Below are 18,593 nucleotides of genomic sequence, written 5' to 3' on the forward strand. Positions count from 1 at the left end.
ATGGATGAATATCAGTATCCACTGTTTTTTGAAGCCACTGACTTTACAGACAGAGAGAAGGAGAAAGTGAGGAGATACTTTCAGAAAAGGCGAGACTCCGGGGGTGGCGACTGCGGAAATCTTGAAAAACTCGGAGGAAGAGTTTATAAAATCTGTTTCAAGTTAAAAGAGGGTAGGACAGTCGGTCATTTGTAAAATATTTTTTTAGCTTTCTGTTTAAATTCAGGCTGTTTCAGTGACTCTGTTTATGGATGTTTTCCAGATCAAGACAGAGTTTTGCAGAGGAAGTTTCACACCATCACTCTTCCGAGTGGAGAAGTGCGGCTGACCGTGAGCCGGACAAGTTCACCACAGACCTCTGACCAGCCATCGACAAGCCAATCACTGGTACAGTTTACTGCTCTTTCAAACACGACTTTTGGTCACAGTAAAAACTGAGCGCCAGAATAATGTGGCCAAACCAGTTTAAGAGGAGTGAGTTAGCCTCCAGGAAAAGTTGGACAGCTGAGGACAATATTGACAAAAACAATTTCTTTGTTATAGTTTTCATTTCATTGTGACTCAGTGTTTTCAGTGACTGACAGTTCTCAGGCTTCCTTCACTTCTGAGTCTCGCTGTTAATACAGAGTGTAAAATACATGTTCAGCATTGTTTAAATAAGAACACATTACCTGAAAAATACATCATGGCACACTGTGCAGATACAGATATAATATTTAGTATTAAAGCCTTTGTAGACAAGCAAGTAACCAATGCCATGTATGATACTCCACTTCCATATCATCAAAGATACTGTTTTAAAAAAAAACCAAAAAAACCAAAACACATAGGTCATAAAAGGCCAGATGGTAACACTCTCACTGGACACTTTATTAGGTACACCTTGAGAGTAACAGTGCTGCTTTAAATCTTTGCTGTTAAAATTTTATTATAATGTTGTGGTGTTATTTGAGTTACTGTTTCCTTCCTATCAAGTCAAAGCAGTCTGACCATCCTCTGACCCCTGACATCAAGAAGACGTTTTCATGCAGAGAATTGGATATTTTCTCTTTTTCATTCCATTCTCTGTAATCCCTGGAGATGGTTGTGTAGGAAAATCCCAGTAGATATATATATCTGAAATACAACAAAATATTAAATTCTTTGTGGAATCCATTGACACTGCATCCCGTTGGCACACAAATGAAATAATATTGTGTTCTAAATTATCACCAGTCATTGCATTCTACTTTCAGTTACATTGTGCACAATATCCTGTCCGTTTTAGAAACAGGGTTGTAGTATATTTCTGTTCTAACACAGTGTCAGAGTCAGATATAACAATCAAAAACAAAAACATATAAACAGATATTAATTTAATGTGTTTTTATCAACATAGGACTGTATGAATCTGTCCCGAATTCGACAAGTGGCACAAAAACAAACCAATGGAGGCCCCAGTAGAGTGCAATCAGATGAAGAGTTTATTAAGAACACACATAGTTTTGCAGGGATAGCTCAGTAGGTAGAGTGGTGGCCCCATGATCGGAAGGTCGGGGGTTCAACTCCACTGAACGGCTACCCTGAGGTACCGCTGAGCAAGGTACCGTCCCTACACACTGCTCCCCGGGCGCTGCACTGGCGGCTGCCCACTGCTTCACTGGGTGAATGGGTTAAATGCAGAGGAACTATTTCCCTATGGGGACTAACACGCACACTTTACACTTTACATGCGGGAAGAAGTACACAGCATCACATCAGCATATGTCTTCTGCCCAAAAATACACAGAGAATGGTTTATATATCATCAGGGTTTGACACCCCCTCTTGCATTGTATAACATATTTTTGTATTTCTAAGAACATCATTTGTATCTTGTCAGACAATGAGATGATTTTTAGAGCTACGGTCAGACACAGAAGTTCTTTTCCAAAATATGGCGATGATTTCAGGCCCTGGAGGTCCCCGTGGACTTGTCCTCCTGTTGACCCATCTTCTGTCACCTGTTACTAAGTAAACTCAAATGCCACAGGTTGTAACAAGAAGCTGAATACATTCAGGCCTTCACTCAAGCCTGTTTCTAGATTATATGTACTATATGTGTTTTGTAAGTGTGTATGCAGTTTTAACCTTCTGTTGCTCTTAAGTCACCTACACAATAGATTGCCTGGACATTTGTGCCAAACAAAGCTTGAGACCTTTAATTGACTGAGCTTTAACTCTTTACTGAGCACAAAATGCAATGTGTATAAAATGGTCTTAGCTGTACCTGTAATAAAAAGGTTAATATAAAGTCAGCAGGTTTTAATAAACATCTTAATGCAGTATCAATACTATAGATTATATCATTAATGATGCAGAATATATTGTAGCCACAAAATAATTTCTTTAATTCCACAGTGGCAACTGCTCAACAACTTTTTTTAGAACTGGTTTATTTAACCCTTTAAGACCTACCATAGAACCAAGTCCGCCAGAGCTTATATTATATTTTTACATGCTGTAGTGCCATTTCTGGGAGCATTTCAAGTTTCTATACATCAATACAACCCAAATTTTAATAATATGTATGCATTAAGTGCATAGTAATTACATAAATTGCAAAAAAGTGCAATAAACTACAAATTTTTTTTTTGTTTTTTTAACATATATTTCTAGTTAGAAAAATTTAAGAGGCTTATCCCTCAAAACTGTAAATACAAAAAAGTTGCACAAAATAGTTTCCCACCACAGGAAATTTATTTTAAGTGTCTTCATAGTTTTGTTTTTGAAATACACCAAATTTTATATACTGCAGGAAAAACGAAAATAAATCAACTTGCTGCAAGTGCTTTTTATGCAGTTTTTGCAAAGCTATATGTGGAAGGAAACTGTGACCTAGGACAAGCTGATGGCATAAGATGTAAGTACAACTCCTCCGGCTTCATATACAAAAAAATTATTGCGCTAGCTTACTTGGTTGCAGCGCTACCGGGATTTAAAAATAGCTATGCAAAACAGAGTGTGCCCACTCCGACCAGCTTTAAAGGGTTAAGAAACAAATACTAAGACATGTCTTTTTTCTCTTAAGAGTTGCTGATTAAAATGGTGTTTGAGTGTTGGACGTTGTGGAGCTAGGGCTGGACGGTTGGACGTTAAATCAAAATTGTGATTAATTAAACATTTTCCTCAGGTTCGAATAATGAATGATTATGATTGTAAAGTAAGCACACAAAAACTAGGTTTGTGCTGTAAATATACTGAACCACTAAAACTGAGATAGTTTTGGTATTTTCCCATAGTTGTCTTCTTTTTGTTTGATGTTGTCTTTACTATAGCCACATATATGTCCAAGCAATGGAAATGGTAATTATATTTGGCAGTGTTTTATGTTTCCTCCATGAAGGGGGTCATGCATGCCACAGACTGGACATATACTGGACATAGCAGAGATAGTACATAATGGATGAAGAATATGATTCATTTTTGACTTACTGCCCAACCCTATGTGGTAAATTGTTTACAATAAGTAGTTCATCTTTAAGCATCAACTGACAAATTTGTTTGATTTCTTTCCTTCTTTCAGAGCTCTAGAAACCCAAACATAAAAGGTCTTGAGAAGACTTTCAGGATAGATGTTTTCCTGCTGTTTTTCCTGAGAGACAACTGTAAAGCATACAAATTTTTGAAAAAACAACTGTCGTCAATCGGCTGCACAGTGGAGCTAAATTTTGATGAAGAGGAGGTTTTGGTTAGAGGGGAGGTTGACAAGGGTCCAGGAGGAGGATTTGGTGGTGCTGCAGAGAAATGGGAGTATCAGGTGGATCAGGTCTTCGTCCAGCTCACCGAAACCTACCTCTGCTATCATGTGCTTGAGCCAAAACAGATGAAAATGGTACTGCAGGACTCGGCCTTTAAGACAGATGATATCAAAGTTTACACAGAGAGTGGCTATGCTGTGGTTGTGGGAGAGGTTGATGCCATGAAGGAGAAGATTGCAATTCTGGAAAAAAGCCTACCCACCAAAAAGGAAGTGCCGATTGTGGAGAAGAACTTCAAGCTCATAGAAGAAGAGTTCAATCGAGAAATGCGTGCTAATTGTCCAGAGGTTACAATCATCAGAGGTAGTGCCATGATCACTTTGGAGGGCCCTGACAAAGAGGTGCAGTCAGGAGCTGCAAAACTGGTTGAACTGATTAAGAACATAAAGGAGAAGAGCGTTAAGTTCCCTACAGCTCTGCTAACCTTCATGAAGACCAGTGATGCCATCCCAAAATACCAAACTCGCTTCCAGCAGAGCCTCAGAAACCCTGTTTTCTTTGAGGTGGGTGCAGATCTGGTTCTGTCCAGTTTGTCCTCTGATGCTTTAAATATGGCCGAGGCAGCAGTAATGAGAGACTTTAAAGTGACCACTGTACAGCTGCAGGGTGCAATAGATCTCAACGGGTTGAAAGAAATTCTGACAAAAGCCAAGAACGAGGCAAACAGTAGAGAGTTCAGAGTGGACATCAGCTACATGCCAGGCGCCAGGGGAACCTCAACAACCAACGTCCAACTGGTGGGCTTCAGTGAAAATGTGGCCAAGCTCAATGAAGTTCTTCATGACTTCCAGTTGAATCAAGTTTCAACTCAAGAAACCATCAATCTGCTTCATCCTGAAATGGTCGACTGTTTTAATAAAATCTTAGACTTGATTGGCATGAAGCAGACCAAGGTGACCTTACAAGCCTCACATTTTCCAAATCCTTGTGTGTTTGTGTCTGGTCCTCGATGTCATGTTCAGGAGGCCAAGGAGGCCCTAACATCAACTCTAGACAGTGTTGTAGTAGACACTTTGACTCTAGATGGACCAGGGGCTCAGCAGTACTTCCAGGAAGAGGGTAAAGTGACTAAAGAGCTGATAGAGGGTTCCTGTCACGTCATTATCCGAGATAAACAAACTGCAGCCACCCCAAATGTGCAAAGACCACGAAACATCAGCAGACTCAGTGATACACCTAGATCTCTCAGCTACAGCAGCAGCATGTACAGCACAGTTGGAAACTCTGCAATCAACAGAACAAACCTGAAGATCAAACTCAGCAGTTTAGAAAATGAACAGGTTTGATTATTTCCATTCAATTCTATTTCCCATAATCCCAAAATAAAATATCAACATTCATGTTATTCAATATTATTTCTGCAGGCGGATGTTCTGGTGGTCCCCATGCTCAACAAGCAGCTGACTTCTACAAATATTGGCAACAGTTTGTTGGCCAAAGTTGGGAATGTATTAAAGTTAAAGTTTGATTCAGTCTTAGCCAGTTGTGCCCTCGCCCCTGGTGATGTTCAGATGGTTGATGCACCTCCATCTCTGGGCTGCTCCAAGATTTTCTTCATTGAGTGCTTGCCTTGGGACGGAGTAAGAGGAAAGAGCGTTCAGGTAAAATTAAGGACTTTCATTAACACTTCTGGTGATGGAAAACACAAAAGAAAAGATAATTAAAGATAATAAAATACTAAATTAATGCGAAAATATCAATGCACAAACCAGATAACTGCAAAGGAACATTTATGCAACCAAACTGAACTTTTTTGTGGATCCCACAGTTTTCCGTGCTCTGTTGCAGTGTGCAATACAAGAGTTAAGTTTGAAAGCATTGTTTAAAAATATGTAAATTTTGATTTGCAGGCTCTTGGTAACGGTCTAAAAAAGTGTCTGGAGCTTTGTGTACAGCAGAATTTGGGTTCAGTGGCCGTTCCAATCATTGGGCCAGGTGTTATTTTAAAATACCCGCTGAGAGAAGCCATTCAAGTGTTGACTGACATCATTCACCAGTTTGGATTATCTGCATCTTCTGGATCTCTTACAAACATCCACATTGTCATTAAACCTGGTTACCCTGATTCTGAGGAGGTCAGTGTCAGTTGATATGTCCTGTATGTGATCTGTAACATGCAGGAATCAATTATCTATCATGTTATTCTGTGTTTTTATCTGCAGTGCTATCATGATGTCTACAAACAGCTCAGCTTAAATATGAACCAGGGAGGCCAAGGTAAACTTGCACTACTCAGACTGTCTTCATTATGTGATATTAATGCATAGTGAGGAGATAAAAACATTCAATAAGCCAGTCCCATATTTTACCATCTTCATTAGTACCCTCAGTCATCAGATTAAATATATCAAACAATAGCTAATGTGTGGTCTTCTTCGTCTCAGCAATCTTCAGGTCCCTCACCAGCGACCTAGATGACATCATCATGACAGTGGGAAGTGGGGTTAAACTACATGTGGTGTTTGGTGACATCACTAATGAGACTACAGATGCTGTGGTGAACACAACCAACTTCAAAAGTTTTGACCTTGGTAGGTGAAACTGGGGAATACATGAAGGTGTAGTGAGCAGGACAACCCAGTTGCATCTGTAAAATATTTTTTTATCCACAATGGTAGCATAGCTCTTTACAGCTGTTCATTAATATCTGCACAGAAATGGGGATGCCCATATGAATATAATCTTTGAAGATCAAAGTTTTCATCTAGCATTATCAGTAGGTCACGTATATTAGCTAAAAACCATATAATTATATATACTCAGCAAAAATACAATAGATAGTCATGGTCCAGCAGCATAAGTAATTATGCCACTACTTTCTAATGCACACGGGCCAGCAAAACTAGATAACTTTTTGTATTTGAGATCTAGTACTGATCATGGTTATAGTTTCACATATTATATAATTCCCTCGAAGCACAGACCAACGCAATTGGTTTTCTGTCACTGGTTTATTTGAAGACTGCTCTCCAAAGCCACCGTGAAAACTACACAGCATTAACAACATAAAGGCTCAACATAAGACACAGCGCCTAAAATAACACTGTACAACAAAACAAAATAGACCAATAAATACCTCGTTGGCTGCAGAAAAGGAATTAGTCACCATTCTTCAGAGGTTTCCTTTTAAGCGTGTAGTTAAAGTTCATTGTACTTAACGTGACTTTCAATAAAGATCATTACGGGCTCATTCTTGCTCCACACTTACAGGTGTTTCCCCGACTTCCAGAAAGGAAAAAGCGAGACTTGTAAACAAGCTTGACTTTCACAATAAAAGCACCATAACTTTAACTACATAAAATAACATAACATAAATAATCTACATCTTAAACAATTTACAACAATGACACAGACCCTGACAAGATAAAAAAAAATGATCCAAATTATATAAAAAATGTCATCATCCCAGCAGCTACATATTATATGTGTGAAACTATATATGTGAAATCATAGTGCATTTTTTTTTTTTGTCAAAGATTTATTTTTTATTTATTGCTTTTCCAACAACATTTTAACCAACAGGAAGAGAGAATTTACATAAAATAGAGGAGGAAATTAATAAAAAAAAAATTTGAGTGTATAATAGTAATGTATGTACATCGTGTATGAACAGTGTTGGGGAAACACATAGATATAGTTATACATACTCTCCCATGTAGATCATTCAGATATTATTACAGAAAAAAAAATATATAGATAAGTAAAACAAAGCAAAACAAAACAACCCCCCCCCCCCCAAAAAAAACCAAAAAAACCAAAAAAACAAAAACAAAACACCCCCCCCCCCCAAAAAAAAATCAAGGGTTAACAGACAGTGCTCCAGAAAAAAACAGGTATAGCACAGTGAGACATTAGGTTTAAGTGCATTATTCCAGGGCTTCGGGCTGAAGTTTAGTCCAAGGGTGTCAAGTTAGTTAGAGAGGCATCCGACCTAACGGTTGCAATGATAAGCTGTGTCCTCTTCAGTTCCAGTCCATTTAATTTCACATCTCTTCTCCTGTCCTTCTATTGAACAGGCCCAGCACTCGCAGGCCCCCCAGGTTCTCTTTAACAGCTGCAACACTACTTCTCCCATACAGGTTAAATGGATATAGTCATTTCTGTTCACTATCGATCATCTCCTCACTTTCCAAAAATAACAAAAACTTTCCCCACATTTTTTTAAAGGAAGCATGTTTACCCTTTATCATAGACGTAAGTTTCTCCAAAGCAAGGGATTTTGACAGTGTCGACAACCAAGTTCTCAAGTGTGGTCTACTAATGGATCTCCATGATGTGGCTATACTATATTTAGCCTGTAACAGGCAGAAGATTGTGGTTAAAAAAACCCACAATCCCCGAATTTCAGCGGGGAAAATTCCTAGGATTCATATGGTAAATGGCCTGTATTTATATAGCGCTTTACACATTCAGTCATCCACACACTCGTGATGGCAAGCTACATTGTAGCCACAGCCACCCTGGGGCGCACTGACAGAGGCGAGGCTGCCGGACACTGGCGCCACCGGGCCCTCTGACCACCACCAGTAGGCAACGGGTGAAGTGTCTTGCCCAAGGACACAACGACCGAGACTGTCCAAGCCGGGGCTCGAACCGGCAACCTTCTGATTACAAGGCGAACTCCCAACTCTTGAGCCACGATCGCCCATAGTTTAGGACATAGATTCAGCTTGACACTTGTAATATGAGCAATTACATCTAAAACTTCTTTCCAAAACTTTTGGATTTCTGAGCATTCCCACAGGCAATGCATCAGTGTGCCTTTTTTCCCACATTTAACACATATGTCCAGAGTTTTGGGGTCAAATTTGTTTAATAATGTTGGGGTGATATATGTTCTCATTAGCCATTTATACCGGATTAGTTTAAATTGGGTGTTTATAGATTGTGTTTGGGCTTTCAAGCAGGCTTTTTGCCATTCCTCTGTAGTTATTCTATACTCTAAGTCTTGACACCATGCGAGTCTTTCTTTTTCTGAGGATGTTTGAGAGCCATCTCTGAGGTTGCTGTAAAAACGGGATATTAAACCTTTCTTCAGCTGATGGTTTATTGCTATGTCCTCTAATGAGTTTAGAGTGGGCAATGTTAGGGATTTTTGAGTTTTTGATATGAAGCTTCTGATTTGAAGAAATGTTTGGTTGGAATGCCAAATTTCTGTGTCAAGCCATTAAAACATAGTAGGGTGTCCTTGTCAAATAGGTCTCCAACTTTGGCCACAGGCCTCTGACGGCCCACATTTTAAAGCCCATAGTGCATATTAGGCATATTCAGCAGGAACAGGCTTAGTGGATGACAAAATGCAAAACTCTGAGGCACAGGTGCTGGAAAGCAATCAGGACTGAGATTATCAAACAGTAAAAAAAATAAGTGACTCAGTGACAGTCCGGCAGGGAACAAAGGTGAACAGGTATGCTGCCTGTAGTGTGTACTCGGCGTGAGTATCGTTTGATTTCTAGCCAAGCATGTTTGGCAAGGATTAACCTTTTACATACCTTAGAATACCAATTCTCATAAATGTATGTGGATTGATTTGGGGAAATTGGGTTGATGAGTAACTGTAAGCAGGAAGCAAGACTAAGAAATTAAATGGGTAGAATGTCTGATACTACACTGCAAGTATTCAACTGTGCCACAAAAGGGAACATAAAATAATACTGTGGCATCAAGTGTCTTATTGTTGTTGCTGTCTACTGTTGATCCAAAGTTGTGCTTACTAATTAAATACAATTATTAAATATATAAATATATCAGTATTTAACCAATAGGCACTACATATTCATTTTAATAAGATTATCTTAGACTTTTTGGAGTCCTAACTTTTCCTTTCCTGCTACTAAAAGGTTGGCTTTTGTGATTTTTATTATATGCTAACAAATCGAAATCTATTTGTTAACCAACTGTGCAACTTGCCCTAAACTTTACAGTAGCAAAAGTCGGCATGTTACTAAAAAAATGGATGGCAATAGTTATGTAAAGGTCAATAGCCACCATCATCACCAGTCAGTCCTGGTGCTGATTAGCTGTGTTAGCATGCTAAAATTAGAACAAGATTAGCATATAGCACAGCTTCACAAACTTGCCTTTATTGACAGATTGTAAGACCTTTAATATATATTTTCTGATTTTTCGTCATCTACAGATGGAGTATGCAAAGACATCTTAACTGTAGCTGGACCAGAGGTGGAAGCTAAACTGAAAGCAGGTGAGAAAAAGAGAAGCTGCTACTTACCTTCTCATCTTACTTATCTGACTCTCACTCATCCATCCTCTGTCACTTTCTGTGCAGCAAAAGTGAATCGAGGACAAATTTTCGAGACCCAGTCTGGAAACTTCCCATGTAAAACTATTTTACACGTGCATGGGAAACAGGATGAGGTCCTCATTGAACAACTTGTGTGTGGTATCATGCGTTATTGTGAAATTCATAAATACAACTCAGTGGCAATTCCTGCCATGTGTGCTGGTAAGTATCTTGTTCAGCATTTCTATTTATTCTGTTTGTTGTGAAACACACACATACACCTAAATGCAAGTGGTGTTTTAACAGGAGCTGGAGGGTTAAATCCTGCGATTGTAGCAGGAGCCATTCTTCGAGGGATCAAGTCATCTGCATCAATCATGACCAGCCTCACCAACATCCGTCTCGTCCTGATTAAGATTGATGTCTTCTTGACTTTTAAAGAGGAAGCGATGCAGATGTATTCCCCAGCTGTCATCAACAGAGGTGACAGAAATATTCACAAACTGACATTTTGTGTAGTTATTTAGTGTAATGAATTTTAAAATAAAAACTGATTCAAAATATTTTACTGAAAACTTTTCCTGATTTGTTCTAGTACTTCCAGTACTTCCAGTACTTCCAGTTCAAGTACAGCAACAACAGCCTCCTCTTTCTGTGAGTGCATACCTCAGCAGTCTCCATATCAGCTCTACAAGTCAGCAGTCTGTCTTCACGTTCCTGGGTCTTTCCAAAAAAGACGTTGACGATGCCATGGAAAAGCTGAAGCATCAATATCACACACAGTGCTCCAGTAACACCTTCTCAAAGGAGGAACTGGAACCCCTCGACCAGGACGACATGATGGAGCTGAAGGAGCTGGTGGAGTCTGAGGGTTTATTCATGCAAACAGATCAGTCTGGCGCCCTAACAGTGAGCGGGCTAAAAGGCGGGGTCACCCGGGTGATGCAGAAAATGAATCAGTGTCAATTAATGGGTCTTGCTAATGAGGTGAGAGTCAGGGAGGAGGAGGAATTGTACCATCGAGTTGTTTGGTGCATCCTGGCACATAACGGAAACTGGGAAAGACTTCCCAGAACAGCCAATCACCAACTGGAAAACAACGAATTAACAGAAGGAATAACAGACGCACAGGGACTCGTATGGGAGGTTAATCTACAGATGATGGTGGCCACACAGCAACTGAACAGACAGGCGATGAAGCTAAAGCGACTTGAGAATCTGACAGGTGAGAAGATCTCAGTGTTGTGTAAAGAGCCTGACTGATACTAGAGTTTGATGCTTGAGAGCAATATAAAGTTAAAACAAACAATTGTTAAGATTTTGATTTAATGATTTATTAAAGAGATTTCAATGAAATGAAATCCAGATTTAATGAAAGGACAGTGTAGAAATAGAAATGAATAATGTATAGCAAACTACTGTACCTGTAAGAAAAACAAACATACAACAGCTGGTACACAGAAATTTGCAAATGCACAGGTACATAAATGCAGTGCTCTAGATTAACTTTTTGCCTCAGTTGCACTGGTGCGCCTAACTTTTTTTCTTAGGTCCACCAGCACAAAAGTTAAGCGCACCCAAATTTTTCAACCACATCATTTAACCCCACAGTTAGGGGCGATTGTGGCTCAAGAGTTGGGAGTTCGCCTTGTAATCGGAAGGTTGCTGGTTCGAGCCCTGGCTTGGACAGTCTCGGTCGTTGTGTCCTTCGGCAAGACACTTCACCCGTTGCCTGCTGGTGGTGGTCAGAGGGCCCGGTGGCGCCAGTGTCCGGCAGCCTCGCCTCTGTCAGTGCGCCCCAGGGTGGCTGTGGCTACAATGTAGCTTGCCATCACGAGTGTGTGAATGGGTGGATGACTGGATATGTAAAGCGCTTTGGGGTCCTTAGGGACTAGTAAAGCGCTATATAAATACAGGCCATTTTACATGTTCACTTTTTTTTTACTTGCTGTCCATACAGACAGTATTGATTTGTAAATAATCTTGTCAACACAAAGTTCTTTATTTGGTGCACATTTCTACAAGAAAGATAAGTTACTGAAAAAGTGCTTGTGCTTAAAGTGCTTTGGCATAATCTAAGGGTTTCACAATTTGGCATAATTTTAAAAAGTTAAAATTTCTTCACTATTAAACAGCAGAAATGAGGCTTTCTTGTCGGAAGTCATTTTATCCCTTCAAGCTACTCACCTCTATTCACCTGCACTTTCAAACGCATACACGTAAAGGACTACAGGAATATCTGGACCACGGCCAATCACAGAGGTCCCGCCCCGATTATCTCTGATTGATTTAGACCACAATATGGGCATAATGTGTGTCTGTTGTTGACCACACGGAGACTTTCGGAATTGCGGACACTTTTTATTTTTTTTGTACTGAACGGCTGGTCACACCGGTGCGACCTAGGATTTTTTTTAGTCACACCATGGAAAAACTAAGGTGCATATGCAACCAAACTGGTCACACTCTAGAGCCCTGAGAGTCCCAGAGTACTATAGGCAATAGGTAACCGACCCTGCTAGAGGCCAGCCACTGTGGTGCGAGCAAAAAAGCTCAAGTTCCTGAGCTCCAGGCGCCCAAGAATTGTCCAGTACCCGGCAGATGTATGTGGGGGTATGAAACAGGGGTGTGTGAAACGCAACCCACAACCCTCCGTCAAGACACTACGTGTATGAGTGATAAAAAACAGTTTGAAGTAGAGAAGGTTGCAAAAGTCATTATGAAAGTAAGCATAAACAGTTCATTTTTAAACAAGAAATATAAAAATCCCACACCAGCAGATAACTGAGGATCATATTGCCCTGTTATTTCATGTTTAAATGTCTAACTTAGAAGCAGTGTTATGTTATTGTCAGACAGGCCCTATTACATGTTTCATTTTGGTTTTATTCACAGACCATCCCATGAAAATATAGATTTTTTGATTTGTTGTTTGTTGATTGGTATTTACTGCAAGATTTGTAGTAAATAGCAAAAAATAAATCTCAGCATAGGCTCTTTCTGTGTCTTCTCGTGTGTATGCTATATATGCTTGTCTCTTTTAGACTTTACTTTCCCTCTGTACTGGGACAGCATGGCTGCCAGTGAAAGTATGAAGGTCATTCCCCTGGAGTCTTCTTCTCCAGAGTACCAGACAGTGAAGGAGGCCTTCAAACGAACTGTCACCAAAACTGTGATGAAGGTGTGTTGCTCTCCCTGCATCAGTTTCTACTTATATTACCTGTCTTATTATACGCATGCTGCTTCATCACTACTTTATTCTTCTTAAATGTTATTAATGAAATATTATGCAACTGTGAAGTGGAACACAGATATTTCTGTTTTAACTTGCTTTAATATTTATGTATATTATTCACAGTAATTCCCCATTATTTATTTATTATTGCTTCATGTTTATGACGTATCCTATCATAAATTCTTCCTCACAGTTTGTTGAGATATACATATTTACAGATATATGTACATATAAACAGATACTGACACAAATATACATGAACATACATGCGCACACCCGTACATGTATATACACACTGTCTGTGTAAATAGTGGGTGAGAACGACCGGTCAGAGTGGTCATGCTGGGACTTTGTTTCAGTTCCTCACTCAGCCTGTTCCAGTGCTTCACTTCCACATACAGAGATGCTAAAACTTCATTTATTAATAAATAAATTATATTTAAATAATTAATGTACATATAAAATGGAAGAGTAAAACATCATAATATAATTTCAAGTTACAAGAAATCAGTCAATGTCACATTTTATAAACAAACTAATTTCCCCATTTAAAAGATATGATTTATTTAATTCAATTGTATTTATTTATTCATTCATTTGGGATTTTAGGAGGATTTTAGTTTCAGTCCACCATATCGCTGAAGTCCACTGAATTGATGACGACATAATTTGCAGTATTAAAGTAATTAATTGAATGCTGTTCATAACACAGACGCTTCTCATACCTGAGATGCACGCCTCATTTTATGTCCCAGAGAATATATAAGCATAAAACGACCCCTCAGATGTAATTAATATCCTTGATTACCTTGTTTGGCAGCTTGTTGATCCTTTGTCCTTCTTCTCTGTCGTCAGATTGAGCGTTTGCAGAACGTTCACCTGCGTCGCGCCTATGAAGCACAGAAGAAGCTCATTTCTGATAAGAATGCACAGGAGGGAGGAGCAGGGGAGAAACTTCTGTACCACGGGACGACCCAGGACAATTGCGACTCCATAATGAAAACTGGATTCAACAGGCGCTTTGCTGGGCAAAATGGTGATGGTCTTTTTATAATCCACAACTACAGAACATGCCAGCATTTATCTCTTAAGCTTTTGGAAAGTACCACATGCAATCTTTCAGTGCCAAAACCATGTTCTAACCAAAGTCAACACCGGAGTCTTCTTACAATTGCACAAATATTTGCAAAACACTAAATATCACTCCCTCCAGGTAATACACAACTCCATGGTTCTTCATTCACAGATGGATTTATTCTTCCGTCACACTTCTCCTCCAAACCACCATAAAATCCACAGTCAAACTGTCATTACATAACCGTAAAGAATGACCAGGCATAAATATTACAAATAAACATTTAAATCAAAGTTAACAAATATGCGATAAACAAAACACAGTTACTGTACCTCGCTGGCTGCATGTAACCATGGGGGAATTAAACAATGCTTAACAAAAAAACACTCCCCAACTTCTTTCACCTCTTCTTTCAACACTTCGCTTCACTTTGAAACAGATTATTTAATCTTTTTTGTGACTTATTTAGCTTACAACTTAGCTTCTTTGCACATGCTTTCTTAACTTCCCTTTGCGTCTCTTAAAGGAGCCTATGCGCAACACAGAAAGTAACATAGTACCTACCCCAAAAGAAACAACAATAAATAAAGGAAATAGAAAACATACATAAACACAATAAATTAAACACATTGAAATAATTTACATTTATGGCAGTTAAAGTAAACAAGTAGAGTTACAATTAAATGTTGAAAGAAAAAACATTGTCTTTACATTAAAAGGTTTTAGTTATCAGAGCATAATAAAAGTAACCTTGTCATTAGCAGTCTTGAAATTAAGTAAATAAAAACCTCAGATGACAGGAAGATATATAAGGTATATTAAGTTTCATTATTCATTTAACAAAAATTAAGCCAAAAGGAGGAAGCAGTGTATGAAAGCCAAAGTGACCCCTTTATAAAGTATTTTTATAAAAACAGAAGTTTTGGCAATCGTTTTTATCGTTAATTTTTTATCTTTTTTATCATTAACTTGGTTTCCCTGGGTCTTTTCCCTTGTGTTATGAATAAATCTTCTTTTTTGGGGGGGTACCAGTACTGGTTTTATTTTGTTGTATTTCACGGACCGACACACAAAATATTGTCGGTTATAAACCAGTCCATGACACAAAAAAGGTTGGGGACCGCTGTTCTAGAGTATTCAGGTGTGTGTCAACTGTTGCAACCACAAGACCTGGGCACATTGCAGTCATTGAGTAAACCATGAGCGCCTCTGTTCTAAAGAGTCTAATGTGACATTATCTGTCTGACAGCTAAAGCATATCCAATATAGATCATGCAGTAAGACAGTGATCCCAAGCACAGCAGAAAATCTACAACAGAATGGCTGCAAATGCTGCAATGGCCCAGTGTCCTTGCTTAAATGATGTGGTGGGACCTTAAGAGAGCTGTGCATGAATGAATTCCTGCAAACCTCGATGAAGTGAAGCAAGAGTAAAGAAGAGCGGGACGAAATTTCTCCATAACAATGTTAGAGCTAGATAAAGTGACACAGGGAATGACTACTTAAAGTCATTGCTGCTTATGATGGTTTAATTATTAAGGTATTGAGTCATAGCTTGTACTTAGTTTTGTTATTCACTGCTTCTGCATTTTGGTTTAGTTTTTGTTAAATAAATAATAACATCCTGTATGAGACTTAGCTTGATCAGTTTTTTTACCTTATGAAGTGGCACATGAAAAAAAACCCACTTTGTATTAATAGTTTTTTTTTTACTGTATTTGCCCACCGGGCAAGCGTTGTTTGACATGAGCAACCGACTTCGTGAACACCATAACACAAAACAAGGCGACATAGGATTGTCAAATAGATACCATAGGTGTCTCTATTAAAAATCTTGTTGTCTGATGTTCCACGCTTCACAAAACTGACTCTAATGGTGAATAGATTTATTTGTTTATTACAGTATTTGTTATTAATTACAAATGATGAGAGTCAATGTGTTTAAATAGACCTTTGACAAGTAACAGCCCATCAAGTATTACACTATTTGGTCCTGTATACTGTCAGGACAATGCAGGTAAGAATACACTGTGAGTATGAGAGCATTCATATATTAAGGCTGAATAAATTATTTTCACTTCTGGTGACACTGATGTTTCAAGGATGGCATGGAAGGCAGGGATTTTTTTTTGGGGGGGGGGGGGGGGGGGGGGGGGTTGTGTTTGTTTAAACATTAGTAAGCATTTGTGGCTTTGGGACACATAAAAACTGGTGTTTTATGTGACTGTGAAGGTGTTTTCAGGCCTAGTACAATAACAGCATTTGATTCCTTATCGGGTTGAACAGATATTTTATGTTCCTGCATGCACTAATAAAACATGTCAGTTACAGTCAACAATGTGGTCTAAACACCTGGTGAAAGATATGAAATTAACAGTATAGTGAACTAGTAATTCTGTGTTCTACAGCTTGTACTTCCAGGGTATTTGTGACACCTAAAGATCTACTGCCAGGAGGCTGAGCGGTATCATGTGATTGATGCTGCAAGTCACTACAGTTTAAAGAGGATCACCTATTGTTAACTTTCTTTTTTTCTTCCTACCCTCAGCAACTTCATACGGTCGTGGGACCTACTTTGCTGTAAAAGCCAGCTACTCAGCCCACCCCACCTACTCCAAGCCAGCTGCTGATGGTTCTCAGTTAATGTTCGTCGCCCGAGTCCTCACAGGCGTCTACACTCTGGGCCAAAGTGATATGATGGTGCCTCCACCTCGAGACCCCCAGCAGCCTCACGACCGCTATGACAGTGTGGTAGACAGAATAGATAACCCCAGCATGTATGTTGTGTTTCATGACAACCAAGCGTACCCTGACTACCTCATCACGTTCAAGTGAGAGTAAAGGAAAAGTGTTTTCCACTGTTGACAAATGATGGTGTCTGAAAAATACAAAAAGAAAATTATAAAACTTATATATGTACATTTCACATTACAAACAATTATATTTAATGAAATTACGAGTTTATTTCTTAAGTATTGAATTCTGTCTGATTTTATGCTTAATTATTGACCTGCTACTGAAGTAGAAATATATGTACATAAACACTGGAAACATATTACGCAATCATGCCGTTTAAAATGTTTTATTTGGCAAAAATTTGCACCTTACATCTTCACTTTGCCAAGTGTAAAGCACTTTGAATCACACCTAATTAATCTGAGAACATGGCACATAACCCTAATAAAGATTTACTGTATGACTGTGTGGTCCATTCTTGAAAAAGGAAAAATTAGAGGACGTGGGTGATCAACATTTAAAAAGAAACTGTGATATTTAATTAAATTGTGATCAAATTAAGCAAACACATATGCAAACTTGTTCAGTTCATAATCAGGTAACTGCTGAACATAGCAAACCATCTGGTATAGTAGTTTAAAATGTTAACTGTGGTAAAATGAGCGTTAAACACATGAGTGATGAGATAATAGCTCCAAAGGATGATAATCTTTCTTGTCTGTGTCTTGAGATGTTTCTTTTCTTCTTCGTCAAAAATATTAAAGCAAAAAGTGGGTTTTTTTCCTTTTGCTACTATTTAGAGGCTATAAAATTCACTTGTATTTTTATTTTTTATTCCTATTTATTCTATTTATCCCCTTTGTATATTTTATTTATATTTGTCTCTGTATTTATATATATGTGTGTGTGTGTGTGTATATATATATATATATATAACAATTCTGTAACTGTAACTTCGGTCGTTGCTGTGCTTTTTTTGGAAGTCGAATTTCCCAGAGGAACCCACCCGAGGGATTAATAAAGTTCTATCTTATCTTATCTTATCTTATCTTATCTTAAAATCGTTAATCTGGAAAGATCCAAAGGAATAAGATGAAACTGAAACCAGTTTTTGGTTTTATGTGGAAATATTTTATACAAACAGTTGTTCATGATCACTCACCTGTAATACCTGGACTTTGGCTCCATCATCCCAGGTCCTTCCATGCGAATGTAGACGTTCTCCAGGTTGAAGCTGAAGGGGTTTGTGAACTCCACAGTTGCTATCATCTCTTCACTCACTTTGCCTCTACCAGACACCTGAAGTACACACAGGACATGTAAAAATCCACCCCTAAAATCCAACTTTGATAAACAGGACATCAAACATGTAATGAAAGCAAAGCAAACCGTTTGCTCATAGGGGGCTGTCTGTTTTGTGTTGAACAACATTTTTGCTCTAATGATCTTATTATTATTATTATTATTATTATTATTATTATTATTATTATTGTTGTTGTTGTTGTTGTTGTTGTTGTTATTATCTTC

The 18,593-nt window shown here is 38.6% G+C and overlaps 1 protein-coding gene across 3 annotated transcripts; it reads left to right on the forward strand.

Annotated features, from left to right (window-relative positions):
- LOC146636286 (protein mono-ADP-ribosyltransferase PARP14-like) lies at window positions 1–17,165 on the forward strand. Of its 3 annotated transcripts, none has more exons than XM_085350772.1 (14): window positions 1–172; window positions 263–392; window positions 3,547–5,059; window positions 5,144–5,380; window positions 5,630–5,854; window positions 5,942–5,996; window positions 6,164–6,310; window positions 9,919–9,981; window positions 10,066–10,242; window positions 10,327–10,503; window positions 10,616–11,245; window positions 13,065–13,201; window positions 14,111–14,291; window positions 16,879–17,165. In XM_085350772.1, exons 1-14 carry the CDS (start codon window positions 1–3, stop codon window positions 17,163–17,165), a joined length of 4,131 nt encoding a protein of 1,376 aa, XP_085206898.1. The 3 variants fall into 3 exon arrangements, with proteins under 3 accessions (XP_085206898.1, XP_085206899.1, XP_085206900.1); XM_085350773.1 differs by having other exon boundaries at window positions 263–387; window positions 3,545–5,059; XM_085350774.1 differs by having other exon boundaries at window positions 263–387; window positions 3,545–5,059; window positions 10,625–11,245.
- Window positions 17,166–18,593: the final 1,428 nt, after the last annotated feature.

This window comes from Diplotaxodon limnothrissa, linkage group LG3 (genome assembly GCF_057381915.1).
Source record: "Diplotaxodon limnothrissa isolate DT_005_m linkage group LG3, D_limnothrissa_male_GT1.1, whole genome shotgun sequence".
Taxonomy (NCBI): Eukaryota; Metazoa; Chordata; class Actinopteri; order Cichliformes; family Cichlidae; genus Diplotaxodon; species Diplotaxodon limnothrissa.

Bases quoted from the DNA above. Each gene is read 5' to 3' on its own strand.
- LOC146636286 (XM_085350772.1), top strand. From the start codon at position 1: ATGGATGAATATCAGTATCCACTGTTTTTTGAAGCCACTGACTTTACA. The intron at 5,855-5,941 runs GTCAGTGTCAGT...TTTTATCTGCAG, and splicing joins GTTACCCTGATTCTGAGGAG to TGCTATCATGATGTCTACAA. The intron at 9,982-10,065 runs GTGAGAAAAAGA...CTTTCTGTGCAG, and splicing joins GGAAGCTAAACTGAAAGCAG to CAAAAGTGAATCGAGGACAA.